The sequence below is a fragment of the Eretmochelys imbricata genome, chromosome 1 (genome assembly GCF_965152235.1).
Source record: "Eretmochelys imbricata isolate rEreImb1 chromosome 1, rEreImb1.hap1, whole genome shotgun sequence".
Classification (NCBI taxonomy): domain Eukaryota; kingdom Metazoa; phylum Chordata; order Testudines; family Cheloniidae; genus Eretmochelys; species Eretmochelys imbricata.
In genome coordinates this window covers 244705524-244733057 of record NC_135572.1, presented here as the reverse complement: position 1 = coordinate 244733057, position 27534 = coordinate 244705524, and the positions used below count along the sequence as shown (strand labels likewise).

The 27534-nt window shown below is 41.8% G+C and overlaps 1 protein-coding gene across 1 annotated transcript in view; it reads left to right on the top strand.

Annotated features, from left to right (window-relative positions):
* Window positions 1–27534, top strand: part of PIK3C2G (phosphatidylinositol-4-phosphate 3-kinase catalytic subunit type 2 gamma) — a 289894-nt gene that overhangs the window by 38433 nt on the left and 223927 nt on the right. The window contains exons 8-9 of the mRNA XM_077831041.1: window positions 7048–7170; window positions 14695–14728. Of these exons, the coding sequence (XP_077687167.1) occupies window positions 7048–7170; window positions 14695–14728 (157 nt within the window). The remainder of the gene's footprint in view (window positions 1–7047; window positions 7171–14694; window positions 14729–27534) is intronic.

The window sequence follows — 27534 nt, the reverse complement described above, 5'->3', positions numbered from 1 at the left end:
TATGTTGACTTTAATTCCTCCTGAATTTTAGGACATTTAGAACAAAAACCTCCCATAATATCTACAGAAAAATGAGTGTCTCTGTGTTAAGTCCATTAAGGCGAAATCAATGTGTTATATCTATATATGGAAAGGGAAGACTCTCCAGATATTAAATGTCTGTCTGGAAAGAGAGATGATGAGAGAAAAATCTATCATCAGTCATATCTAGTTTAAAATATTTTTCATATCTTTGTCCCTTAAGGCAATAAGACCCATGCCTTGGGAGTACCAAGTCCATAAACCATACCTATTTATAAAATGTCTTGCTTCACACTTAACGGCACGTTATATCATGGAAATGCAAACACTCTTCAAAACTTTCAAACATGCTTTTTATAGGAATCCACAATGTATTCTGAAAATGTTAAACAAGATAGTTTTCCTCCAGAGGAAGTACAGCCATCACCCTATTCATGGATTAGCCTTGTGTGTCTGCAATGATAATGTATTACTCTGAAAACTCCTGTGTGTCCGTACAGATAAAGTCCCCTGTGTTACAAATTCATATCCACATGTGGAAAAGAAAAATAGTAATATTCTCCAGGTCCGTACAATAAAAAAGCCCACATAATCCTCTGGCTTTGTCATTGTTAAGGTGGTGACAAAGCTGTCCCATTTTAGCAGCTCCTGCCAGTATGGTTATGTGTACTCTGTACATACAGAGAGGAAAATCTGCAAGCATTTAATTTAAAAATCAACATGATGGGGGGAGGGGAAAGGAGGAAGAAAGGAAAATGCAATAATTAAAAAGGGACAGGTTAGAAAGTGATGAATCAATTTAAGGCTGAAGGAAGCTCCAAAGTTTGTTAGGAAACACAAACAACCATAAGCAATTTCCTTCCCCTTCAATCCTAAGGCCATATTTTCTTTTAAACAGTGTGTTCATTTTATTTTTCAAAATTCTGTGAGAGAGTGTGCCCAATATATCCCTGCTCTAATTAAGTCAGGGGAGTTAGACCAGTGATAGTTATTCCATGTATTTATTTATTTGTATTAATGATAGACATTAACCTTCTTGTTACAGTTCAGTTACAGGCCTTCAGCTTAGAAATAAAAAAGTTTATTTTAGGGGCAATTTTTCTCTTTCGGCCATAGAAATGGATGAGTTACAAAAGTAATTTTATCAGCACATAAACACACTGTAGCTCACTGAAAGGAATGTTATCAGTACAGAGACATAGAGAATATTTTAGGAGGAGAGTTTTTGCTTGCTCGGGGAATGTATTTCCGTCTTTAAGGCGGTCAGTAGTACAAATAAAGAAGGAATCCATGTTAATTATTTTAAATATTCTCCCCAATATAGAGTATGTAGTATTTACAGAGATCCCCTTTTAGATTCCTGGAGTCATAGAGTTTAAGGCCAGAAGGGATGACCAGATCATCTAATCTGAATATCACAGGCCACCAAAACCACCCAGCACCCACGCCCTAAAGCCAACAACCTATATTAGACCACCGTATTTCAGCCTGCAGGACACTAGACTGTTGTGTGCCACAGACAGAGAGAGTAGGAAGGAGCACCAATGCCTGAAGCCCCCGCAATGGCAAGGAAATGACTACCTGAAATATACTCAGGTAATCCTGGCAAATGACCCGCACCACAAACAGCAGAGGAAGGCAAAATAAACACCTAAGGTCACTGCCTATCTGATCTGGTGGAAAATTCCTTCCCAACCCCACATATGGTGATGAGTTAGATCCACAGCATGTGGGCAAGAAGTAGGCAATCAAGCTCCTGAGGAAGAGACTGATGGCACCCCACCCCAGAGCACTGTCCCCCACTCCAGTGCCCCATCTCCAGCCATGGCCATCCCTGATGCTTCAGAGGTAGGACATAAAACAAAAAAATGAGAATAAACTGGGAGAGGGGAAGTCGCTTCCTGACTCCTGCAGGGGGCTGGCTGAAACCGTGAACAATGAGCTTTTAGGAACAAAACATGTTAACTTGAAGTGAGCCCCAGGGCTGCTGAGCCCTGTGCCTCACCATTATAAGCAACCCTGTCGTACAGTCATACACATACATTTGTCCAGTGCTCTCCTAAAGTTGTTTTGCCCTCCCACCTCCTATTGGGAGGCTGTTCCTGAATCTAACCCCTCTGATGGTTAGAAACATTCTTCAATTTCCAGCCAGAATTTGTTCATGACCTGTTTGTATCCATCAGTTCTTGTGCCATCATTGTCTCTTAGCTTAAATAGCTCTTCGCCATCCTTGATATTTACCCTGGATGTATTTGTATAGAGCAACCATATCCCCTCTGTCTTCTTTTTGCAATACTAAACAAGCCAAGCTCTTCCAGTCTCCTGTTAAACTGGTTCCTCCATTCCCTGGATCATCCTAATAGCTCTTCGCTGTACCTGTTCTAGTTTAAATTCATCTTTCTTGAACATGGGTGACCAGACTTGCACACAGTATTCGAAATGAGGTCTTACCAATGCCTTGTAAAATGACATTAATATTTTTCTCTCTCTCCTGGAAACGACTTGCCTGGCTCTTCGTAGGATCACCTTTGTCTTTTTCACAGCCTCATTACAGAGGTGGTTCATAGTAATCCTGTGACCAACCCACACACCCTGGTCTCTATCCTCTGCCATTTCCAGCCCCCAGCTTGTCGAAGAAATTCATATTATTAGACCCTAAATGAATGACTTTGCACTTTATACTATTGAATTTCATCCCATTTCTGTCACTCCCATCTTCAACATTATCCAGATCTTCCTGCATAATGATCTTCCTCTGTAATGACGATGCCTCCCAACTTTGTATCATCTGCAAATTTTAATAGCGTACTCCTAGTTTTTGTGTCAAGATCATTAATAAAAAAATGAATAATACTGTTCCCAAGACCAATGCTTGAGGAACTCCAGTAGTAAGTTTCCCTCCAGTCTGATAATTCACCTTTTCGCACAACCCACTGCCTTTTCCCCTTAGCCAGTTCTTTACCCACTTTACTTTTCTTGTATTTGGAAAATACAGTCTGCTCAAATTTAACTAATAGTTTCCCATGTGGTACTGTGTCAACTGTTTAATGAAGTCCAAGGATATTAGATCTACTACATTTCCATTAGCTAAAAAAATCAGCTATCTTCTCAAAGAGAGAGAAAAGGTGAGTTTGGCACAATCTAACTTCAGTAAACCCTCATTGCATTATGTCCCTTTTTGTTTATCCCATTAATTTAATTATTGTTTCCTTCATAATTTGTTCTAAAGCCTTGCATATGACTGAGGTTTAGACTGACAAGTTTTTAATTGCCCAAATCACTTTTTCCCTTTCTTAAGTATAGGTTCAACATTAGCTATTCTCCAGTCATATGGTATTAATACGTCTGAATATACAGCTGTATTAAAAATCCTTATTACCAGACCAGCAATTTCATGTGTTCATTCTTTCAGTATTCTGGGATGTAAATTATCCCTTCATCCTGATTTGAGTGTATTAAACTCTTTAAGTTTTTGTTTCACCTCAGATGAAATAAGTTTTATTTCTAGACACTCATTCCCATGAGCCTTATTGCCTTCCTGCACATGTTCTATATTATTATCCTTATTGAAAACAGAGGCAATTTATTTATTTAGTTTTTGTGCCATACCTAGATTATCTTTAATCTTCTTCCCATTCACACTGCATAGTGGTCCAACCTCATCCTTCTTTATTGTCTATTTATGAAACTAATAAACCTCTTATTATTTATTTTAATTTCCTTGGCAAGATCTGTTTCTTCTTGACTTTTTGCAGTTCTCATTTTATTCCTACGTTTTCTAATCTCCACAATGTAGTTTTCTTTGCTGATCAGTCCCCTTTTCCATTCCCTCTAGGCTCTCTGCTTACTCCTAATAACCTTTTTGAGGAGGGTATTCATCTACCTGTGTATGGAGCCTTTACCTACAAGTTTTTTCCCCTTGCTTGTGATGCAAATTTTCAGTTTTTGCACTGTTGATTTGAAGAAATTGCAAGCCTCCTCCACATGTAAGTTCTTGAGCTCTTTAGTGCAGTTGATTTGGGAAATTCCTTTAATTTCCCAAAGTCTGCCCCTTTGAAGTAAAAAGTCATAGTTGATTACCTGGTTTTCATTATCCTTCCATTTAATTTAAACTGAATCAACTCATCATCACTTGATCCAAGATTATTTCCTATGACCTTCTATGATGTCTTCACTACTTACCAAAACCAAGTCTAAAATAAACTACATCACTTCTTATTGATACAGTGACAATTTTGAAGGGAACTGACATCTATCACTTCCAGGAATAAATGGGACCTACCATAATTAGTAGCATTTATTCTTCAATCCATATCCAATATGTTTGTCTCCCATTATGACACAATTTCCAATAGTACTTATCTTTCTAATCATATTTGAAGAGATCTCTATCCATATGAGTGTGACCCTAGGGCTCTATAGCAACCCCCTAACATTATCCTGATTCAACCTCTTTTACAATTGTTGCCTAAAGTGATTTTGACCCAAACAAATTTTCACTGATGTACAACACTATCCTATCCTATCTGTCCTAAGCAGCACATACCCTTCAGTACCTGTATTCAAGTTATGAGTGCTTTTCACCAGGTTTCTGTAATCCCTGTAATACCTGGTTTGACCTCCTTGTAGACTTTAAGGTCAGAAGGGACCATCATCATCATCTAGTCTGACCTCCTGCACTTTGCACATCACAAAACCTTACCCACCCACTCCTGTAATAGACCCCTAATCTCTAGCTGATTTACTGAAGTCCTCAAATCCTGGTTTAAAGACTTCTAGTTACAGAGAATTCACCATTTACACTAGTTTAAACCTGCAAGTAACCTATGCCCCATGCTGCAGAGGAAGGTGAAAAATCCCCAGGGTCTCTTCCAGTCTGGCCCAGGGGGAAATTCCTTCCCAACCCCAAATATGGTGATCAGTTATATCCTGAGCATGTGGCCAAGACCCTGCCCCAGTAGTTCCAGTTCCTCCATTTTATTTACACTCCTCACATTAGTGTACAAATATTTCCATTGTTTCTCTAGGACCTCACCCAGTTTTCTATCTGGATTAGAGATAATCCTTTCACTAACTGTAACAACTACTTGTCTACCACTCCACTCAATATTTGTAATTTTTTTCTCTGTGGTGTTGATACTCTTACTTTGTGATGTTCCATTATCCTTTACTATATCTTCATTTAGCCGATTTTCCTCCTCCTGTGTATTGAAGTCCAGTCGTGGAGATTTCATGAGTCTCTCCCAACCTTCTCCTCTCATCTCCTAGTTAAAAGCCCTTCTTATCAATCATGCCAGCCTTGGTCCCAAAACTTTAATACTCAAGTGAAGTCCATCAGTTGAGAAGAGTCTCTTCTTTCTCTGAATATCTTCCAAAGGTCAGTCATCCCAAAGCCTTCCTCATAGAACCAATCCTTGAGCCATCTGTTGATTATCATTATCTTGTCATGTCTTCAACCTTCTTCTCTAGGGACCAGAAGAATTCAGCTGAAAATCACCTGAGTTTCCTCTTCTTTAAGCACCTTACCCAGCCAACTATACTCATCCTTGAGTCATTCTAGTGGAAATCGAGCAATGTCATTCATCCCAACATGCAGCACAATCAGTGGATTCATCTATGCTCCCATCCGGATCCTCATCAGCTTCATGTCCACACCTCGTATCCTTGCTGCTGGCAGACAGCATGCTCTCCTCTGAATCTGGTCTGGTGAGAGACCTGATGATTCTTCTGAGTATGGAGTCCCCAACCACATAGATCTGTCTCATCCTGGTGTTGGAATGAATCTGTCTTTTGTTCTGTGTCGTAGTCCCCGATACATCATCCTCACTTTTCTTTAAACTCCAGTTTCTGGTTTTCTCTGTCATCTCTCTCTCTCTCTCTCTCTCTCTCTCTCCTGTAGGGACTGGCTTCCCTTCTTTTCTTCCTTGCCACTGTATCTTCTACTTGTCTCCTCCTCATTCCACAAATCTTGAGTTGTCTGTACCACCTCCTCTCTCCTGTCCTGCATTATGCCTTCAAATTCCCAATTGAATTCCATCATTATCTCCAGCTGCATCTCTACTCTCTGCCATGAGTTCTATCAGGTGACATTTCATGCCTGAGTAGCTTCCATCGGATACCCACTCAAGGATAATATACTCTTTTGGGTCACAAATTCTTAAATACACATCATATATCTGGAACAACTCAGTTTGTGTAAAAGACCATGTAATTTGTCCAATGGGCTTGTAAAATACAATATTTTAAAGGTCTGGACTTTATCTTCATGAACATTTAATAGATTGGAAATTATACATTTTTTGCAGAAAAACAAGTTGCAAAATACTCAGTTTCCTTTCCGTGTGTCAGAGGTAATTACTTGAAGGAGTCCGTACTTCTAGGAAGGAGGAACTTGGCTCTGCAGAATGGCTCATTGGTATGAGTAGGAGACAAAAAGTGACATTAACTCTGAGGGTTCGTGAAAAGCTTTTGAAGTTTCCAATTCATCCAGTTGAAGTTTCCAAGTCATCCGGTTCAAGTTTCCACAGAACTTGTTTGTTCAGAATTTGTGTTTGTTTTTTTTTTAATGAAACCCAGCTAAACCACCATGTTTTGCCTTAAAAATCAATCTTAGAGGCTAAGTTTGTCACAGTTTTCAATCAAAACAAGGAATTAGTCCGAGAAGCTTAGCTTAGATATGCCAAAAGGTTCTTGGACCTCCACAAAACCTTTGGTGAAACTGGCCTGACTCTTTCAGGTATGTAACCAAACACCGAAGCAGGTGATGCCTGGCTTGTTAAAGTTTTCATTAGGAAAGTTTCACCCTGCTCTATAGGAATCATGTAAGGCATATAGAGTTTCGCACCTGCTATCTTGAAGACTTTGCTACTCCTCAGTGGTCTGCACAGTTCCTGGGTTTATGTATGGTGTCTTGTCTTTTGTGCCAGACTTATTTTTGGATGCACCCACAGACTTCAGTTTAACTTAGTGATAAGGTTTTTGTGAGGTTTTTCTATTAAATGGGGTTTTTCTCCTTGCCATCAACAGCATAAAGTGGATAAAGTAATTGAAGAAGCTAAAGCAATCTGCAGCTTTCTCTGTTCTGTGGAAACCAGGGCTATTACTGATGCAGTCAAGAAACTCCGTTCAGTGCCACTGGGAAAAACACAGGTAAAGGATGCACTGAAACCTTTACAAGGTTGGCCTGAAGTGCTGATGTCCTATTCCCTCTTGGATACCATAACTTAAGTAGGTATCATTCATTTCTTCATTGATCAAGATGATGAGTCGAGATACTGCCTTGCTACTTATTTTCTCAGAGGTGAATATTAGGAAGAGGCAGCTTAAAAAGAGAAAAGGTTGTGAGCAATGAAACGTATGACTAGAAAGCAATAAAAGGTCAGTCTTGTGGGTAAGGTACTGAACTTGGACATAGGATAGTTGGATTATGTTCCCAGCTCTGCCATAAAATTCTTGTGTGACCTTGGGCAAGTCATGTAGGATTAGGTTAGCAGAGGTTCTGAGCACTCAAAGCTCCATTTTAAGTCAGTATCTGGGGAATGCAGGTACTCCGCACTACTGAAAATGAGGCCATTAATCACTGTGGGTTAGTCGTGCTAATGCTTTCTCACATTAATGAAATTCGTACTTCAGCACAACTCTATGGAGGGCTGGGTAGGGAAGGCTGTGCCTCCCCAAACAGCCTGGCCCCCGCCCCCTATCCACCCCCTATCCGCCCCCTCCCATTTCCTGCCCCCTGACTGCCTCCCTCCGAACTCCCGACCCATCCCATCCCATCTCCCCCTGCTCCTTGACCCCTAACCACCCCCCCCAGGACCCCACCCCTACCCAACCCCCCCGTCCCCTGACTGCCCCAACCCCTATCCACACCCCTGCCCCCTAACAGCCCCCCCAGGATCTTACTGCCTATCCAATCCCATGCTCCAGGTCCCTGTCCCCTGACTGCCATGACCCCATCCACATCCCCGCCCCAACCGCTCCTCGTGACCCCACCCCCTATCCAACTCCCCCTGCTCCCCATTCCCTGACTTGCCCCTCCCCGAACCTCCACCCCATCCAACCGCCCTCTGCTCCCTGTCCCCTGACTGCCCCTCGGGACTGCCTGCCCCTTGTCCAACCCCCGCGCTCCCCGCCCTCTTACCATGTTGGAGCCAGCCATGCTGCCCGACAGGAGTGGCGGGCCAGAGTGCTGCCCACATGGCGGCGTGGCTGCGGGGGAGGGGAGACAGCGGGGGAGGGGTCGGGGGCTAGCCTCCCTGACCGGGAGCTCAGGGGCCAGGCAGGACCGGGCCACAGTTTGCCCACCTCTGTCCTAGACTATGCCATAAGAGTGGATAGCTCAATTTTCTCACGGTAAGTCAGACCAATTGGTTTCCTTTAATTTCTTCCCTAGCATTCCTTCTGGTTCATTGTTCGTTGTTGTTAAGTCTAGTTTATATAGCACTCTGAATACGTTTGGTGCTTCACTGATAAGTGTATAAATCACTGTCATGTGTAGCTTCCAATCTAAACAGGTCTGTCACATACCACACATCCTCTGGTGTGGTGTTAATTTAAATACAAATATTCACAAGAATAGTCTTCTGGTATTTCAGGTGACAAATGCAGTAGAGAAATAATAAAAAAAACTACAGCAGTTTATGACAAGGTGTATTGACTCTCATCTGTAGAATCCATCTACCATTTCTGGGGACAGAGATAAAAATCTTCCTCCTGAACAAAGTATTTTCTTCAGTGCCATGCACTTAATAAACAGATGGCCGAGGAACCCAGTTCTTTGGGATGGAGAAAGGGCTAATTGTGGGATAATTGGTCTTTTAGAAATGAACTAAAGAGTATAAAAAGGAAAGAGGCTGAAACTGATTTTTTCAAATTGGTACTGAATTGGGAAATGGATTCCTCCCCAGACGAAGGGAGATTCTGGTTATGAAAGCCACTTTCCCTTTATTTCATCAGCACTCTTGAACCCAAATCCTAAGAAGCAACCTACATCCAGTTTGGGTCAGGCTTGCCTAACTTGTCAGAATCAGTTTTCAGATATTCCATTTGAAACCAGAGACAGAAATATCCAAATCATGGCCTGCCTTGGATACCTCTAATCGGAAAACTGCATCCTAAACGCAGCAATGAACTGGGGAGAAGGGGGGAAGAGCTATGATTGCAGGTCTTTTTGCATGAGTCTTAAGTTTCTGTTAGTGAATGAAATCCATTGAAAGCTTGGGCTCTGCGTTTCTTCGGGGTTAGTTCCAGGTCCTGTAAAACTGTAAACTGGATTGGTTGGCAATTCAGCACTTAGGTGAGAGAACCCAAAGCATAAACTGTTCTGTAGCGAGAACTCTAGTTCACATGTCCCTGTGATGGGTTTCTCTTGTACTCCCAGCACTGGCTCAGTTCACTGCTCTGCCAGAGACATCCTCTGTAATGTTAACCAGGTAACACAGTCTCTCTGTGCTCAAGTTTGCTATACTGGAAATGGGCACAGTCATAATAATCCTTTTTCCTGTCTCGTCTCATTAAATCATGAGTTCTTCAGGGCAAGAGCTGCCTCTTATTATCTGCATGCACGGCACCTATCCCAATGGAAACCCGGTCTCAGCTCGGATCTCTAAGTGCCGCTGTAAAGCAAGTAATAAATTGGTGGTGGTGGTGTTTACTCATCTGTTATGGTCCAGTCTGAACATTAGAAAGACGGTATTGTGGGTTCTTTTCTGATAAAATACTTTCTCCCCAGCCCTGAATAGAACATCTAGATTGATACAAACTTTGCAAAAAAGTAGTTTCATGCTGATGAGATTTCTCTTCTGTCAACAGACCCTTTCCGGCTCGGTCAGCTGGCCTGGCTCGCTGTCCTTCCCGTGAATTAATCAGACGTATTAGATAGGTAAGTGGTCCATAGATCCCGAAGAATTAAGGGGAAAAAATGTGTCACCGGTGGCCAAAAAACACTGCATCGTATTTTTATGGGGCCAAAACTCCTACTTAGGACTTCAGTGCACTAGCTAATTAGACTTGGGCGGCCCCTCAAACGTTCAGGGTTGCTGCAAAAGGAGCTGCTTCTCATCCAGGGGCAGCTGAATTATACATGAAATAAAAGCAGACAGACATTTTGTTGCATGTATAGCAACTCAAGTTCAACTCAGTTTTCTAGTATAATTTCCTATATATATGTATAATATGTGTACAGATGCAGGTGTGGATAAATGATGAGCCAGATCTTCAGGAGGTATAACTTAGCTCATCATATCTATCTCTATATTTAGATGTGTTATCTGAATCAGTATTCAGCAGTTTGATATTTGATGATGGGCCAACTCCTCCAGTCCTTATTCAAGCAAAACTCACATTGAAGTCCTAAGTAGGAGTTTTGGCCCCATAAAAATACGGTGCAGTGTTTTTTGGCTACCGGTGACACATTTTTTCCCCTTGATTCTTCGGGATCTATGGACCACTTACCTATCTAATATGTCTGATTTAGGTGTTTCTGTAGTACCCATCAACATAGCAGCCAAAGTAGTGTAGCTTTCCTGTCGGGTTCTGTGGGTATAAGTCCCTATCTACTGAAAGCCTGAAATCAGGATGTGTAACTGGTTCAAGGATCATCCTTTTTCCAATTTTGGTGCCATTACTCAAATGAAATTTGCATAGCTACTTGCTGCATTCCTTGTGCTGCAGGATTATACACCAGGAAATAGAGAGATGCCAGAAGAACATTTCTATTTCCTTTCTCACATGGTTTCCTGATTTTTAGAATACTGTGTATTGTGGTTTTGTTTGGAATACTTTTTACACATCCAATTGGCGGGTTGCCTGCACACACTACCCCCCAGGGAAACTGCTGCCTGCTCCTTCCAAGGTAAATTACATACGGTAATGTATTTTTGCATATCTTGCTGTGCTTCTATCTATGCCATCAACATTTATTTATAATAGTGCCTACATTTCTTCCAACCCTGTGTCTTTATTTAAATCACCCTCATTGCCATGAAAGCTCCCGTACTGTGGTTGGGAGATTATGAAAGAAGCTGGCATCCGTGATAGTTTCTGCATGAACTGACGGTGTCTCTCTCTAAAAGAAAAGGAGTACTTGTGGCACCTTAGAGACTAACCAATTTATTTGAGCATGAGCTTTCGTGAGACCTCTCTCTAAAAGATTCATCCAGTCTTCCAGACATCCTGACCCTGGGAATTTTTAAAATCTATTCAAGGAAAATTCTGGGCCTGCTGTACAATTAATGTTTTTTATCCCTCTCTCACGCTCTCTTTTACTGTGATTCACAAAACGTCTTAGGAGACCAAATCCTGCCAGAACAGGCACTAATCCATTATATATTAAATGGGCTACAGTATGTTGAAATTATCAGAGCTGTTCCAGAAAGATTATTTACTTTACAAAATGCAAGAGAATAAAACAAAGGTCTCTGTTCTCATTTGTTTCACTGTGTAAAGATTGTGAGAAAACATCTCAAACCAGTACGCTTTTTCTTCCCCCAAGTAAGCATTGGACTTCCATGCATACTAACCAGCTGAGCGCTGCCTAACTAGCTGGGTACTACTACTGCTTGTATATGTCAGCTTTGAATGAATTAGAGCATTTAAAAGGATCCTGCTGAATTCAGGGACAACTAAAGTGTGGTCTCCCTGATCAACAGCAAAGGGATTAATGAGTATAAGGGAATAATTGACTCTTCAGTGGGGTGAGGGTTCCAACAGGGTGCTGTTAAGAAACAAACCAATGCCATACTGCAGTATTAACTTTATATAGGCATTTGTCTATGTTTCAGCTTTATATTTCAGCATTTATAGCATCTTGGTAAATATTAACTTATGAATGGTGCTTATGGCAAATGAGGACTTGGTGGCACAGCTGGTTAAAATTAAATTTTAAAGAATCATCTATTAAATTATCTATGCACATAAATAATTGGTCTGATCTTTCAGAGGTTCTGAGCACCAGGCACCTTCCAGTGAAGGAAGTGGGAGATGTTGTCTGCTCAGCACTTGTAGAAAATCAAGCTTCCGATTTAGCTATCTAGCTAGGAATTGGGAGCCTAACATTTAGGCACCCCATTTGGAAAAGTTAATGCGGCTCTGTGTGGGTTGTGACATCTGTCTACATAGAATAACTTATAGAAATAGACAAGACATGCAAAGGGTGGGGGAGAGAAGATATTGTGATCCCCTCGGCTTCAGAGCCCAACCTCCAGCCTGAGCCACAGCGGCTACACAGCTATTGTTGTGCAAGCCCCAGAAGGCCGAATCTGTCCCCTCAGGCTCTGAGACTCATTGCTGTGGGCTGTGTAGATGTACCCTCAGTGACTTGCTACTACCCAAGATCCATAAACCTGGAACTCCTGGGCGCCCCATCATTTCAGGCATTGGCACCCTGACAGCAGGATTGTCTGGCTATGTAGACTCCCTCCTCAGGCCCTACGCTACCAGCACTCCCAGCTACCTTCGAGACACCACTGACTTCCTGAGGAAACTACAATCCATCGGTGATCTTCCTGAAAACACCATCCTGGCCACTATGGATGTAGAAGCCCTCTACACCAACATTCCACACAAAGATGGACTACAAGCCGTCAGGAACACTATCCCCGATAATGTCACGGCTAACCTGGTGGCTGAACTTTGTGACTTTGTCCTTACCCATAACTATTTCACATTTGGGGACAATGTATACCTTCAGATCAGCGGCACTGCTATGGGTACCCGCATGGCCCCACAGTATGCCAACATTTTTATGGCTGATTTAGAACAACGCTTCCTCAGCTCTCGTCCCTTAAAGCCCCTACTCTACTTGCGCTATATTGATGACATCTTCATCATCTGGACCCATGGAAAAGAAGCCCTTGAGGAATTCCACCATGATTTCAACAATTTCCATCCCACCACCAACCTCAGCCTGGTCCAGTCCACACAAGAGATCCACTTCCTGGACACTACAGTGCTAATAAACAATGGTCACATAAACACCACCCTATACCGGAAACCTACTGACCGCTATTCCTACCTGCATGCCTCCAGCTTTCACCCTGACCACACCACACGATCCATCGTCTACAGCCAAGCTCTGCGATACAACCGCATTTGCTCCAACCCCTCAGACAGAGACAAACACCTACAAGATCTCTGTCAAGCTTTCTTACAACTACAATACCCACCTGCGGAAGTAAAGAAACAGATTGATAGAGCCAGAAGAGTTCCCAGAAGTTACCTACTACAGGACAGGCCTAACAAAGAAAATAACAGAACACCACTAGCCGTCACCTTCAGCCCCCAACTAAAACCCCTCCAACGCATTATTAAGGATCTACAACCTATCCTAAAGGATGACCCAACACTCTCACAAATCTTGGGAGACAGGCCAGTCCTTGCCTACAGACAGCCGCCCAACCTGAAGCAAATACTCACCAGCAACCACATACCACACAACAGAACCACTAACCCAGGAACTTATCCTTGCAACAAAGCCCGTTGCCAATTGTGCCCACATATCTATTCAGGGGACACCATCACAGGGCCTAATAACATCAGCCACACTATCAGAGGCTCGTTCACCTGCACATCCACCAATGTGATTTATGCCATCATGTGCCAGCAATGCCCCTCTGCCATGTACATTGGTCAAACTGGACAGTCTCTACGTAAAAGAATAAATGGACACAAATCAGATGTCAAGAATTATAACATTCATAAACCAGTCGGAGAACACTTCAATCTCTCTGGTCACGCAATCACAGACATGAAGGTCGCTATCTTAAAACAAAAAAACTTCAAATCCAGACTCCAGCGAGAAACTGCTGAATTGGAATTCATTTGCAAATTGGATACTATTAATTTAGGCTTAAATAGAGACTGGGAGTGGCTAAGTCATTATGCAAGGTAGCCTATTTCCTCTTGTTTTTTCCTACCCCCCCCCCCCGATGTTCTGGTTTAACTTGGATTTAAACTTGGAGAGTGGTCAGTTTGGACGAGCTATTACCAGCAGGAGAGTGAGTCTGTGTGTGTATGGGGGTGGGTTTTTGGAGGGGGGTGAGGGAGTGAGAGAACCTGGATTTGTGCAGGAAATGGCCTAACTTCATTATCATGCACATTGTGTAAAGAGTTGTCACTTTGGATGGGCTATCACCAGCAGGAGAGTGAATTTGTGTTGCGGGGGTGGAGGGTGAGAAAACCTGGATTTGTGCTGGAAATGGCCTAACCTGAAGATTACTTTAGATAAGCTATTACCAGCAGGACAGTGGGGTGGGAGGAGGTATTGTTTCATACTCTCTGTGTATATATAAAGTCTGCTGCAGTTTCCACGGTATGCATCTGATGAAGTGAGCTGTAGCTCACGAAAGCTCATGCTCAAATAAATTGGTTAGTCTCTAAGGTGCCACAAGTACTCCTTTTCTTTTTGCGAATACAGACTAACACGGCTGTTACTCTGAAACTTGCCTAAGATCATACAGGAAGCTTGTGATACAAACAGAAACCAAACCCTGATCTCCTGAGTCAAAATCCAGTACGTTCCTCTCATGATCTATGCTTCTCCCTTTTGCCCCAACTTCATGCAGTTCCCATAGGAAATCTCCATGCCTGACCAATAACATTTCCCACATCAATTAAAGCTAATGTTCAGTCTTTTCTGTATTATAAATACTCATGATTTTTTTCTTGTCTTTTTAGAATTCACTTCAAAATGTAGAAACTCCAGTCAGAGGTAAAGATGTTTCTTTTAGACATTAATACAAAAAATAAAAATCAGCAAAATACGCATTCTTCTTCAATTTGAATTAATGTTAAAGAATTCATTTCTTAATTTATAGCATAAGACAGTTGCTGTAAGTAAAGCAAATGCAAGTGTTTCAAAGTCTATATAGATCATTATATTGTCTCCAATTCATCTTAGAGATAAAATAGTCATTATCTTTTTCACAGATTAGAAAATATAGTCCGTTATAGTGGGCATTTTAAAAGGCAAAGTGGATTGAGCTCCTTTTAGAGGTTGTCCTTAATCTCCCTCTCCTGCTGAAAAAAAGAAAGAAAGCACCACGGTGAAGCTGCAAATTTAGGTTTGTCTGTAACATTTCTGTCCCTCTTTAATAAACTCTGGTGCTGCTATGTTAATGATATAATTTAAGGGATTTAGTAAAATGGTAATGGGGGCAAACAACCATCCATCTTTAGTCCCCCTAGTTCAAATCAGACCAGACTAGTAGTGACTGAAAATTGTTACTGCCTGATTGGTGTTTGATGTCTTATGTGATTTAACTAAATGGTCTCCGTTTATTTGCTCAGACTGATGTTCATATTGCAAAATAAAATTTAAAATTTTTTTGTATGTATCTCTCTTCATTGCAGTATGATCTGAGTTTCTGAGAACTGAATGGATGTTAAGAATGTAGAAGCCCTTCATGCTTTTCATGCTTAGGGTTTGTCTATACATGACAGTTGATCCAGAATAAGGTAAACTGCAAATTTAAAGCCGATTGACTATTCCAGATTAGCTCAGTGTATCTTATTCCAAATTAGCTCAATCTGCTTCCAAAGTGAATTTAAGATAATTCAAAATAAGGCACTCTAACTCCAGGGGTGGACACTCTGGTTCCTGAATAAATCAAGAATAGCTATTCTGGAAAAGTTTTCTGTATAGACAAGTTTTTTTAGAGATGGTTCTGGTCAGGTCTAGGGTATGGTGACCAGATCAATGCCAGGATAGTTTATAGCTGCTAACCAATTGTACTTGTATTCTGGATAAACCTAGGATTTTAGACATCAGGCTGGTCATTCCAGCATTTTTCAAATTCATTACAAATAAATAAATTAAATAATAACTCAATTGTATAAAGAGCACCTACATCCTCAGCTGCAGGAAAGAGCAAAGTATCTTTGTGCATAGCAGAGAGGTGAGCATGCAAGTGCCATGAGCAGGAGGCACCTATGGTCTGTGGAATTCCTCCCCCTTGGAAGAAGTTGTTTATCCCATGAGCTCTGTTCAACTCTAGTTATGGCAACAATTTGCTAAACATGAAAGAAATTAATAGTTGCTAATTCCAATCTATCCCTCATACACCTTATGCATCTTCCGCGCGCTCTTGAAAACACCCTCATGGTACGAATTTGAGCCATTCCTCTTGTCATAAATATAAAGGGAAGGGTAAACCCCTTTGAAATCCCTCCTGGCCAGGGGAAAGCTCCTCTCACCTGTAAAGGGTTAAGAAGCTAAAGGTAACCTCGCTGGCACCTGACCAAAATGACCAATGAGGGGACAAGATACTTTCAAAAGCTGGGAGGAGGGAGAGAAACAAAGGGTCTGTGTCTGTCTGTATGCTGTGCTTGGCCAGGGATAGACCAGGAATGGAGTCTTAGAACTTTTAGTAAGTAATCTAGCTAGGTATGTGTTAGATTATGATTTCTTTAAATGGCTGAGAAAAGAATTGTGCTGAATAGAATAACTATTTCTGTCTGTGTATCTTTTTTGTAACTTAAGATTTTGCCTAGAGGGGTTCTCTATGTTTTTTAATCTAATTACCCTGTAAGATATCTACCATCCTGATATTACAGGGGGGATTTCTTCATTTCTATTTACTTCTATTTTCTATTAAAAGTCTTCTTGTAAAAAACTGAATGTTTTTTCATTGTTCTCAGATCCAAGGGTTTGGGTCTGTGGTCACCTATGCAAATTGGTGAGGCTTTTTATCCAACATTTCCCAGGAAAGGGGGGGTGCAAGTGTTGGGAGGATTGTTCATTGTTCTTAAGATCCAAGGGTCTGGGTCTGTAGTCACCTAGGCAAATTAGTGAGGCTTTTTACCAAACCTTGTCCAGGAAGTGGGGTGCAGGGTTTTGGGAAGTATTTTGGGGGGAAAGACGCGTCCAAACAGCTCTTCCCCAGTAACCAGTATTAGTTTGGTGGTGGTAGCGGCCATTCCAAGGACCACGGGTGGAATACTTTGTACCTTGGGGAAGTTTTGACCTAAGCTGGTAAAGATAAGCTTAGGAGGTTTTTCATGCAGGTCCCCACATCTGTACCCTAGAGTTCAGAGTGGGGGAGGAACCTTGACATGGTGGCATAGTGGTGGGATTAACCTGAAATCATTTTGAGATCCAGTTGAGATTTTTTGAACTAGAAATACAGATTTTAAAAAGGAATTTTTTTTTTTTCCTTTGGAAAGCAGTTGAAACTGAAAGCAGATTGTTTTTCTCTGCTTTGTGGCCAAGCAGAGACAAAAGGGGATTATCTTGTGAATTGCAGGTTTTCTTTGCCTGGAGGCAGGGTACTTAACTCCTGCAGGGAAATTCACAGTCTTCCAACCCAGAGGTTTTTTTTTTTTTTTCCTTCCTAAAAGTAAATAGGGGATGTGTGCTCTACCCATTTGCCTGGAGACAAAAGTGGCAGGGGTGTTTTTTTAGGATTTTGATTTTTTTGTTTTACAAGGAGCACAGGTTTGAAAGGGATTTTTTTTTTTCTTTGGGCTGGGTAAGCAGGTTTCCAAGTAGTTGGAGGTTTTTTGCTTTAATTTGGGCCCAGAGCAGAGACAAGGGAATTGTCTTTTTCTGTAGGCTGACAATCACTATCAGAGAATAGGTATTCTATTCCAGCACAGCAAAATTTTACAGCCAAGTTTTGTTTGTTTATTTCTAAACCTCGGGTGTAAAGTTAGTTAAAAACAGAGAGGTTAGAATGGCAAAATCCGCGGCTCGACTACAGCTCGAATTAGCCAAATTTCAGGCTGAGGAAAGACAAAGGGAACATGAAAGACAGATAGAACTTATGCGGCTGAAGAAGGAACAAGAAAGGGAGGCAGCGAGAGAAGCAGAACAACACCAAGCGGCTGCTCACAGGAGAGCTATGGAAGCGAGGGACAAAGAACTGGAGGAGAAGGAAAAAGAGAGGAAGTATGTGGAGGAGATGGAGAAGATAAAGGCTCAGCAGAATATCCCAACAAACCCTAGTAATCCTTCTCCAAGTACCACTTCCCATCCCAGAAAGTTCCCCACCTACAAGGCAGGCGATGATACTGAGGCCTTCCTAGAAAACTTCGAAAGGGCCTGCCTTGGGTACAACATCTCTACTGACCAATACATGGTAGAGCTGAGGCCGCAGCTCAGTGGACCCTTAGCTGAGGTGGCAGCTGAAATGCCTAAAGAACACATGAACAAGTATGAACTGTTTAAATCCAAGGCGAGAGTCAGAATGGGGATAACACCCGAGCAGTCTCGTCGGAGGTTCAGAGCCCTAAGGTGGAAACCAGACCTGTCATTTACCCGACATGCCTACCACATTGTGAAACATTGGGATGCCTGGATATCAGGAGCAAGTGTTGAATCTCCAGTAAATTTGCCCTTCCTAATGCAAATGGAACAATTCTTAGAGGGTGTTCCTGAGGAAATAGAAAGATACATCCTAGATGGGAAACCCAAAACTGTAATCGAGGCAGGAGAGATTGGAGCCAGATGGGTGGAGGTGGCAGAGAAGAAGAAAACTGGTCGCAGTTGGAGCGGAGACCAGAAGGGACCACCCCAGACCACACCCTATTACCGGGGGCCGCCCAAGGCCCCACCTACCTCCCAAAGAACCCTCCAGACCCCTTATCGTCCTGCCACCCCGTTCTCCAGCAACCCTCCTCGCCCCAGTGACCCGTCAGCTGGACGATGTTTTAAATGTAACGAGCTGGGGCATGTAAAGGCCAACTGCCCCAAGAACCCCAACAGATTACAGTTCATTGCACCGGAATCACACCAGAGGTCCACAGGCCCAGATACCTCCCAGATACCCTTCGAGCGGAGGGAAACTGTGAGTGTGGGCGGGAAGAAGGTCACCGCGTGGAGGGACACCGGAGCACAAGTATCAGCTATCCATGCTTCCTTAGTGGACCCCAATTTAATCAACCCAGAGATCCAAGTGACAATTCAACCCTTCAAGTCCAACTCTTTGCCTACAGCCAAGTTGCCTGTCCAGTACAAGGGCTGGTCAGGAATGTGGACTTTTGCAGTCTATGATGATTATCCCATCCCCATGCTGTTGGGGGAAGACTTGGCCAATCATGTGAAGCAGGCCAAGAGGGTGGGAATGGTCACCCGCAGCCAGGCTAAACAAGCCGTGAGGCCTAGCTCTGTTCCGGAAACTTCTATCAGGACCCAGTCAGAGGTGATGGACCCGGACCCCAGGCCAATGTCTGCAACAGCAGTAGTGGATCCAGTCCCAGAGACCCAGACGGAACCAGTCCCAGAACCGGAACCAGCCGAACAACCAACACCAGACCCCGTGCCAGCACTGAATCCAGTACTTGCAACCTCAACACCAGAGGGCCCCACCGAACCTGAACTGGCAGCAGCCGATAACCCTACACAAGAGGCTCAGCCGGAGCCTGAATCCCAACCTAGTGCACCAGCGGAGAGCGGTTCACAGTCAACAGAAACAGCTCCATCCCCTATATCGCTTCCAGAGGGACCAAGCCTAGGTCCACAATCCAATGAGGAACTGATGTCCCCAGCATCAAGGGAACAGTTCCAGACCGAACAGGAAGCAGATGAAAGCCTCCAGAGAGCTTGGACGGCGGCACGGAGCAACCCACCGCCTCTCAGCTCTTCTAATCGATCCAGGTTTGTTGTAGAAAGAGGACTTTTATACAAGGAAACTCTTTCTGGTGGACACCAGGAAGACTGGCATCCTGAGAGACAGTTGGTAGTTCCAACTAAATACCGGGCCAAGCTCTTGAGCTTAGCCCACGATCACCCTAGTGGCCATGCTGGGGTGAACAGGACCAAAGACCGTTTGGGGGGGTCATTCCACTGGGAGGGAATGGGCAAGGATGTTTCTACCTATGTCCAGTCTTGTGAGGTGTGCCAAAGAGTGGGAAAACCCCAAGACCAGGTCAAAGCCCCTCTACAACCACTCCCCATCATTGAAGTTCCATTTCAGCGAGTAGCTGTGGATATTCTGGGTCCTTTTCCGAAAAAGACAGCCAGAGGAAAGCAGTACATACTGACTTTCATGGATTTTGCCACCCGATGGCCGGAAGCAGTAGCTCTAAGCAACACCAGGGCTAAAAGTGTATGCCAGGCACTAGCAGACATTTTTGCCAGGGTAGGTTGGCCCTCCGACATCCTCACAGATGCAGGGACTAATTTCCTGGCAGGAACTATGAAAAACCTTTGGGAAGCTCATGGGGTAAATCACTTGGTTGCCACTCCTTACCACCATCAAACAAATGGCATGGTGGAGAAGTTTAATGGAACTTTGGGGGCCATGATACGTAAATTCGTAAATGAGCACTCCAATGATTGGGACCTAGTGTTGCAGCAGTTGCTCTTTGCCTACAGAGCTGTACCACATCCCAGTTTAGGGTTTTCCCCATTTGAACTTGTATATGGCCGTGAGGTTAAGGGGCCATTGCAGTTGGTGAAGCAGCAATGGGAGGGATTTACACCTTCTCCAGGAACTAACATTCTGGACTTTGTAACCAACCTACAAAACACCCTCCGAACCTCTTTAGCCCTTGCTAAAGAAAACTTACAGGATGCTCAAAAAGAGCAAAAAGCCTGGTATGATAAACATGCCAGAGAGCGTTCCTTCAAAGTAGGAGACCAGGTCATGGTCTTAAGGGCGCTCCAGGCCCATAAAATGGAAGCATCGTGGGAAGGGCCATTCATGGTCCAGGAGCGCCTGGGAGCTGTTAATTATCTCATAGCATTCCCCACCTCCAACCGAAAGCCTAAGGTGTACCATATTAATTCTCTAAAGCCCTTTTATTCCAGAGAATTAAAGGTTTGTCAGTTTACAGCCCAGGGAGAAGATGATGCTGAGTGGCCTGAAGGTGTCTACTACGAAGGGAAATGTGCTGGTGGTGTGGAAGAGGTGAGCCTCTCCATGACCCTTGGGCGTATGCAGCGACAGCAGATCCAGGAGCTGTGCACTAGCTACGCGCCAACGTTCTCAGCCACCCCAGGACTGACTGAACGGGCATACCACTCCATTGACACAGTGTTTCTCAGCAAAAAACTGTCTGAGAGGGAAAGCAACTGGTCAGTCACTGAAAAAGAATGTTATGCCATTGTCTACGCTCTGGGAAAGCTACGCCCATATGTTTGGGGATGGCGTTTCCACCTGCAAACCGACCATGCTGCACTGAAGTGGCTTCACACCGTCAAGGAAACTAACAAAAAACTTCTTCGGTGGAGTTTAGCTCTCCAAGATTTTGATTTCGACATCCAACACATCTCAGGAGCTTCTAACAAAGTGGCTGATGCACTCTCCCGTGAAAGTTTCCCAGAGTCAACTGGTTAAAATCGTCCTTGAGATGTGGAAAATATTGTTAGTCTTTATGTACTTGGTAGTATATTTAGAGATGCATGTGTCTTATTAACTCTGTTTTTCCTAGAGCTCCAGGAAGAAATCCCAGCCAGTGTTTCACCCTAGCTGAGATTTGGGGGGCGTGTCATAAATATAAAGGGAAGGGTAAACCCCTTTGAAATCCCTCCTGGCCAGGGGAAAGCTCCTCTCACCTGTAAAGGGTTAAGAAGCTAAAGGTAACCTCGCTGGCACCTGACCAAAATGACCAATGAGGGGACAAGATACTTTCAAAAGCTGGGAGGAGGGAGAGAAACAAAGGGTCTGTGTCTGTCTGTATGCTGTGCTTGGCCAGGGATAGACCAGGAATGGAGTCTTAGAACTTTTAGTAAGTAATCTAGCTAGGTATGTGTTAGATTATGATTTCTTTAAATGGCTGAGAAAAGAATTGTGCTGAATAGAATAACTATTTCTGTCTGTGTATCTTTTTTGTAACTTAAGATTTTGCCTAGAGGGGTTCTCTATGTTTTTTAATCTAATTACCCTGTAAGATATCTACCATCCTGATATTACAGGGGGGATTTCTTCATTTCTATTTACTTCTATTTTCTATTAAAAGTCTTCTTGTAAAAAACTGAATGTTTTTTCATTGTTCTCAGATCCAAGGGTTTGGGTCTGTGGTCACCTATGCAAATTGGTGAGGCTTTTTATCCAACATTTCCCAGGAAAGGGGGGGTGCAAGTGTTGGGAGGATTGTTCATTGTTCTTAAGATCCAAGGGTCTGGGTCTGTAGTCACCTAGGCAAATTAGTGAGGCTTTTTACCAAACCTTGTCCAGGAAGTGGGGTGCAGGGTTTTGGGAAGTATTTTGGGGGGAAAGACGCGTCCAAACAGCTCTTCCCCAGTAACCAGTATTAGTTTGGTGGTGGTAGCGGCCATTCCAAGGACCACGGGTGGAATACTTTGTACCTTGGGGAAGTTTTGACCTAAGCTGGTAAAGATAAGCTTAGGAGGTTTTTCATGCAGGTCCCCACATCTGTACCCTAGAGTTCAGAGTGGGGGAGGAACCTTGACACCTCTGTATAAGGCTATTTGCAAGCTTGGGCTTTACTGAATCAGAATTTTCCTCAAAGAAAATCTGTTTGAGGTATTGAGGAGCATTATAGATCTCTAAGAGATTTTTGCCTATCTGCTTGTCTACACCCTTTTATTTATGCCAGAAAAGTGTCAGTCCTTTTCAGTTGAAGGCTTTTGTATTTGTTCTGGCTACACCCTTAATTTCATAAGCACTGCAGAATCCATTCTGTAATGTACCCTTTGGAACTGCACCTTACTGTTTTTAGTGAGGTCCTGTCAGAACTTGTTGGCATCTTAGTATTCAAACAGGTTAAATCCTGGTGATGCTGTTTGTATTGTCTTTTCAAGTTATTTTTATTAAACTTTTTTCTGTTATTAATTGTAACTTGTGATGGGGAAAGATGATCATTTCTAGACTTCCCACCTGTCTGCACAACAGCATGTTCCCATAAAATAGAGAATATAATTATTCAAGTCAATAAAGATTTGACATAGTGGGTTTATTGTGATCCAGGTTATAGACAGACAGACAGAAGCAAGTTTACACAAAACTCAGCCTGTTTGTCTTCTGTGAAGCCGTAATGGATTAATGGTTTGTACAGTATTAGAGTATGCAGCCTTCTGATGAAATTACTACCTGAGATCATATCTGTCAGAATAAGCAGCCTTAATATTTGGTCAGTACTTGGTCAGAGGCATTCACGAAGACTGTGGGTGCACCGTAAAGAGGAATTGTTCAAGTGACAGTATCTTTCCTCTGTGCTGCTAGAGATGCCATCTTTTGGAGGGAATGTAAAATAGATATCCTCACTGCTTGAGGGTTACTGATGGTCTCCTGGCACTGCTAAAGATGTAAAGTTTGACACATTCATTTTGGAATTTGACAATTATTTCTAGAACTGATCAGAAAATTGTAAGTATTTTCCATAAACATTTTTAAAAGAAACAAAACATTTGCTTTATTCAAATTTTCTGTGGAAATTTTCCCACCTTTTTTTTTTCTTTTAATGAAAAACTGAAAAAAACTTTTTCTACCCCACCAATTTTTGCCTATTTTTTTTTTCCTGGTTGAACAAAATAAAATAACATATTTTGAGATTGAACAATACATTTTGTTTTGATTTAGAGCTTTTTTCACATTGTTGCATTTTTAATAAAATTGAAGGCCATTTCTAAACAAAAAGTCACTTTGATCCAAACAATCAAGTTCATGTAGTAAGTGGATGGAATGTGAATACAGGAGTACAGAGGGCATATTCAACATGTATTGAGCTGACATAATCTACAACAACAAAATACTCACCCTGACAGAAGGCCAAAGACTAAAAGAATACATAAAAATATAATACTGGATCAGGAAGAAAGAAAGAAAGCAATGTGATACATGCTAACTTATTTTATTCTTTGTTTTCCAAAGTCTAGAAAGTATATGCTGCAGGTGTAAAAATCAACACTTTCAGTTACTAAATTGCTTACTTAATTTTGCTTACTGGAGGAGGAATTCTCTCTGCATGTGCAAGGATTAATAAGTTTTGTGGAGAGCATTGCAGAAGCTGAATTTCATCATGCATGGTCTCAGTCCATTTCCCAGTGGACGTGTCCACATCACAGTGGCTGAGATCTTAAACTAAATAATTTCAGACTAGAAATCGGGTGCAGATTTTTAACGGTGCAGGTAATTAACCATTTAAACAATTTACCTAGGTATGAAGTGGTTTCCACCATCATTTCAAGTCTTTAAATCAAGTATGGATGTCGACTTTAGACCAGACAGAAGTTATGAATATGCAGGAATTACTGGGTCACGTTTTACAGCCTGTCTTATGCACATGTTAAAACTAGCTGATCATAATGGTCTTTTCTGGTATTAAAATCCATGAATCACAAAAAACAACTGAAATTCTTGGCTTCAGGAACAAATAGTGTACATGGTACACCAAATCCTATGTAACAGCTGACTATGTAAGAAAGATTTTGCCCAGCCATTGTGAGTAATGGATGCTTACAAATCTGCCAAGATATTTTTGTCTCTAGTTTTGTTAACTGAGGTCTTGCTTAACGAATGAAGAGTGGAAAGAAATGGCTATATCGGTCTTCGAAGCTGAAAGGGATTTTAAATGGAGGTCACACAATAGTAAATAAATCAGAGATCAGTGGGTTTGGCAGTGCTGTAACTAGCCATTTTAGCTCCCAGGGCGAGCAAGCACATTTGCACCCCCTACCATTTTTTTCCTGCCCCATTTTTCCACTCCCGCAGCTTTGCACCCCACTTGTCCCTCTCTGGTTACAACCCTGGGCTTTGGTGTCAAGAAAAAAGTGTACCGGCTACTTTCAGGAGTTAAAAATGAACATCCATCTATTTATACGTTGGACTGAATATTACTTCAGGAAGATTCTTGCCCTTTACCTCAAAATATACTAAAACACTAAGTAATCACAGTAGAAGATACACCAGGGCCCCTTCTTTTATTTGTTTAGAGCACTCTGCATTCAGTTTAATCTGTAAAGGGATTTATCAGATCTACTCTTCTGCAAAATTATGTTAGTGCACAGTATAATCTGGTCTATAATAGCCTTGTGAAGTTCTATTCATCAGCTTGTTTGGTGTGGGTAATTTTTCTGTCATGTAAAATATCAATTTTTTTCACATTCATCACCGCAGTCATTGTAAGAGTGCATTTTGTGCTTGTACTAGTAAGTTTTCATTGTGCTATAGCAAGGCTAGTGTATGTATACATATTGTTCCAGCGATGTGACATATTTTAGCTCCAAAGTACTAAGTCTGATCCATTGTCATTCCTTCCACTGCCACAATATACCTAAGAATATAAATGGAGAATTCCATTATATGGAAGCTCATCCATGTTTCTTCTGATTCTTGTCATTTAAAAAAAGCTTTCCTACTCTGGTTTGGTTAACGTATTTTCATATTCTCTTGTTCTGTACATATAATCTGAAACATTGTCCTACAGCTTTCAACATATGATTATGTAAGAAACATTGGAGTCCAAGGGCATGTTTCAGCAAACTGAGGGTTGTAGTTGGCATTTTAAAATGCTTCTGAGCTATGTTTCGCTGTGTTTTACAAAGAGTTGAGAAAAACCTTCTACAAATTGTAGTTATTATCGGCTTTATCTTGCAGCCATGGACCTCAGTGGGACAGCCTGCAGATAGGAAGGGGCTGTCTGTACACACATTCCACTTTGGACAAATGAAAAGCCCTGGACTTCACTAAATAATTGCCTCCAGACAGCTGTTGACTGTATGTTCACAAACTCTCACTCAAATTAATCCATTTTGGATCAGATGGGTTTATGTATACTATTTTGGCACAAGAGAGCTATCTCCTTCATATAGTAGAACACCTTCTTTGTATTTGTAAATATGCCCCTTTCTCATCAAACCTGTTTTGGAGCTCCTAGGACATGTTGATGTGGTTGAATGTAATTCTGTGGCGCACAGAAGAACACAATGAAAGGCTTAGTATGGAAATTACAAAATTGTTTACAGGAGTTACAGGGACATACGAGTGGCATTGAGGATAGGAAAAGGGCCAAGTAAAAGATGTGGGTAATACAAAAGGAGGATAGATGGAGAAAAGGAACAGTAAAATGAATGAATAGGAAAATGGTGAGAGAAAGAACAGAGGAGAGAGGTATAAACAAAAATAGATTGAAGAGGATTGTGAGAGAGTTTTGTTAGCCTATCAAACTATAAATGTACTCGTTATTCAGATCCAGAAGAGGCGTTCACAACACTATAAGAGGCAGTGTTGTAGCCATTCTTTTCTGGAGATATGATGTGGAGACATATTTCCAGGAATGAAAGGCAAAACAAGTTGGCACCTCCCACATGTAGACAATACATAGGTCCCAGTTCAGCTTAGCACTGGCTCATTAACTTCAGTGGGACTTAAGCAGCTGCTTAAAATCAGGCACCTGCTTAAGTGCTTTGTTGAATCAGGACCATAGATGGGAACATACACTCTAACCCCGTCACCCGTGCACACTTGTGTTTGGACAAGCATTGAGATTAATAGAAAATAATGAAAAAGTACTTAAACTATATCCTCTTGTTTCGATTTATGGGTAGTCTGAGACAAGAAGGGTGCAATAATTTTGGAGGTACCACACCTGTGAATTATAGAATTTAGTATATTTTGTATGATATTTATGGATATTTTAGGGTTGATTGCATCTTTCTTCCTTGCTATTCATATCAGGTCTTCACGATCCATTTTGCAACTCTCATACAAAAACATGAATTATACATTTATTTTAGAGACACCATCTATGTAATTTTCAGGTCCTGCATGAGCAGATGGTCACAGTTATGCTAAGATAAGATCACAGTGGCATGCTTTTAAAATATAGTCAGATAAATTACTGCAGCTGAAATGAGATTGGGAAATATAACAATTCCCCTAAAAATTTCCAAATGTCAAACTCTTAATCGGATAGGGAAAGAATCAAATATTACTTATAGTATGCAGCATGTTTATCCTATTAAGATTTTTTTAAATCTTACAAAAATTACAGAAAGGTTTAGAAATGTATATGAATCTGAATAATACCTGCACTTACACTAGCTATAATAAAACTGGAAGGGATATTGATCCTCTCACTTCAAGGAAGAAAATTAACTTGGGTCAAGCAGACATTTCCCCTGTAATAGAGTATTAAGCAAATAGATACATTATGGATGCTTGGGTCTTCCTCTGCAGCATCCACTATTGGCCACTCCTAGAGACAAGTATAACAATAGGTGGACTAGCTGTTATTCTTGGTTACCCATAGATTAATAAATTACTATACATGTCCTACAATACACAATGCAATAATCACATAGTATTAACATTTAACTTGCACTAGTTCTCAACTCTTCTTAACTATGTTGCCAGGTCCCCTGAACTAAATAGTTGCTTAGCTGCAGAAAACATGATAAACGTCTTCACAGAATGGGAATTAAGAGACTGAAATGACATAGCTGAAGCACATTGACTTTACAGTGTTTTAAAAAGTCTTCCTTTGTAAATGCCTTTGTTTGAAGATATTGTAATAAAGGACTGTTGATATACCAGAAAATGAGCTAAGATGGTTTTCAGGAGCACAGATGGCTAATTGGCTTCACTTGCTAGATTGTCATTTTAATTAAATTTT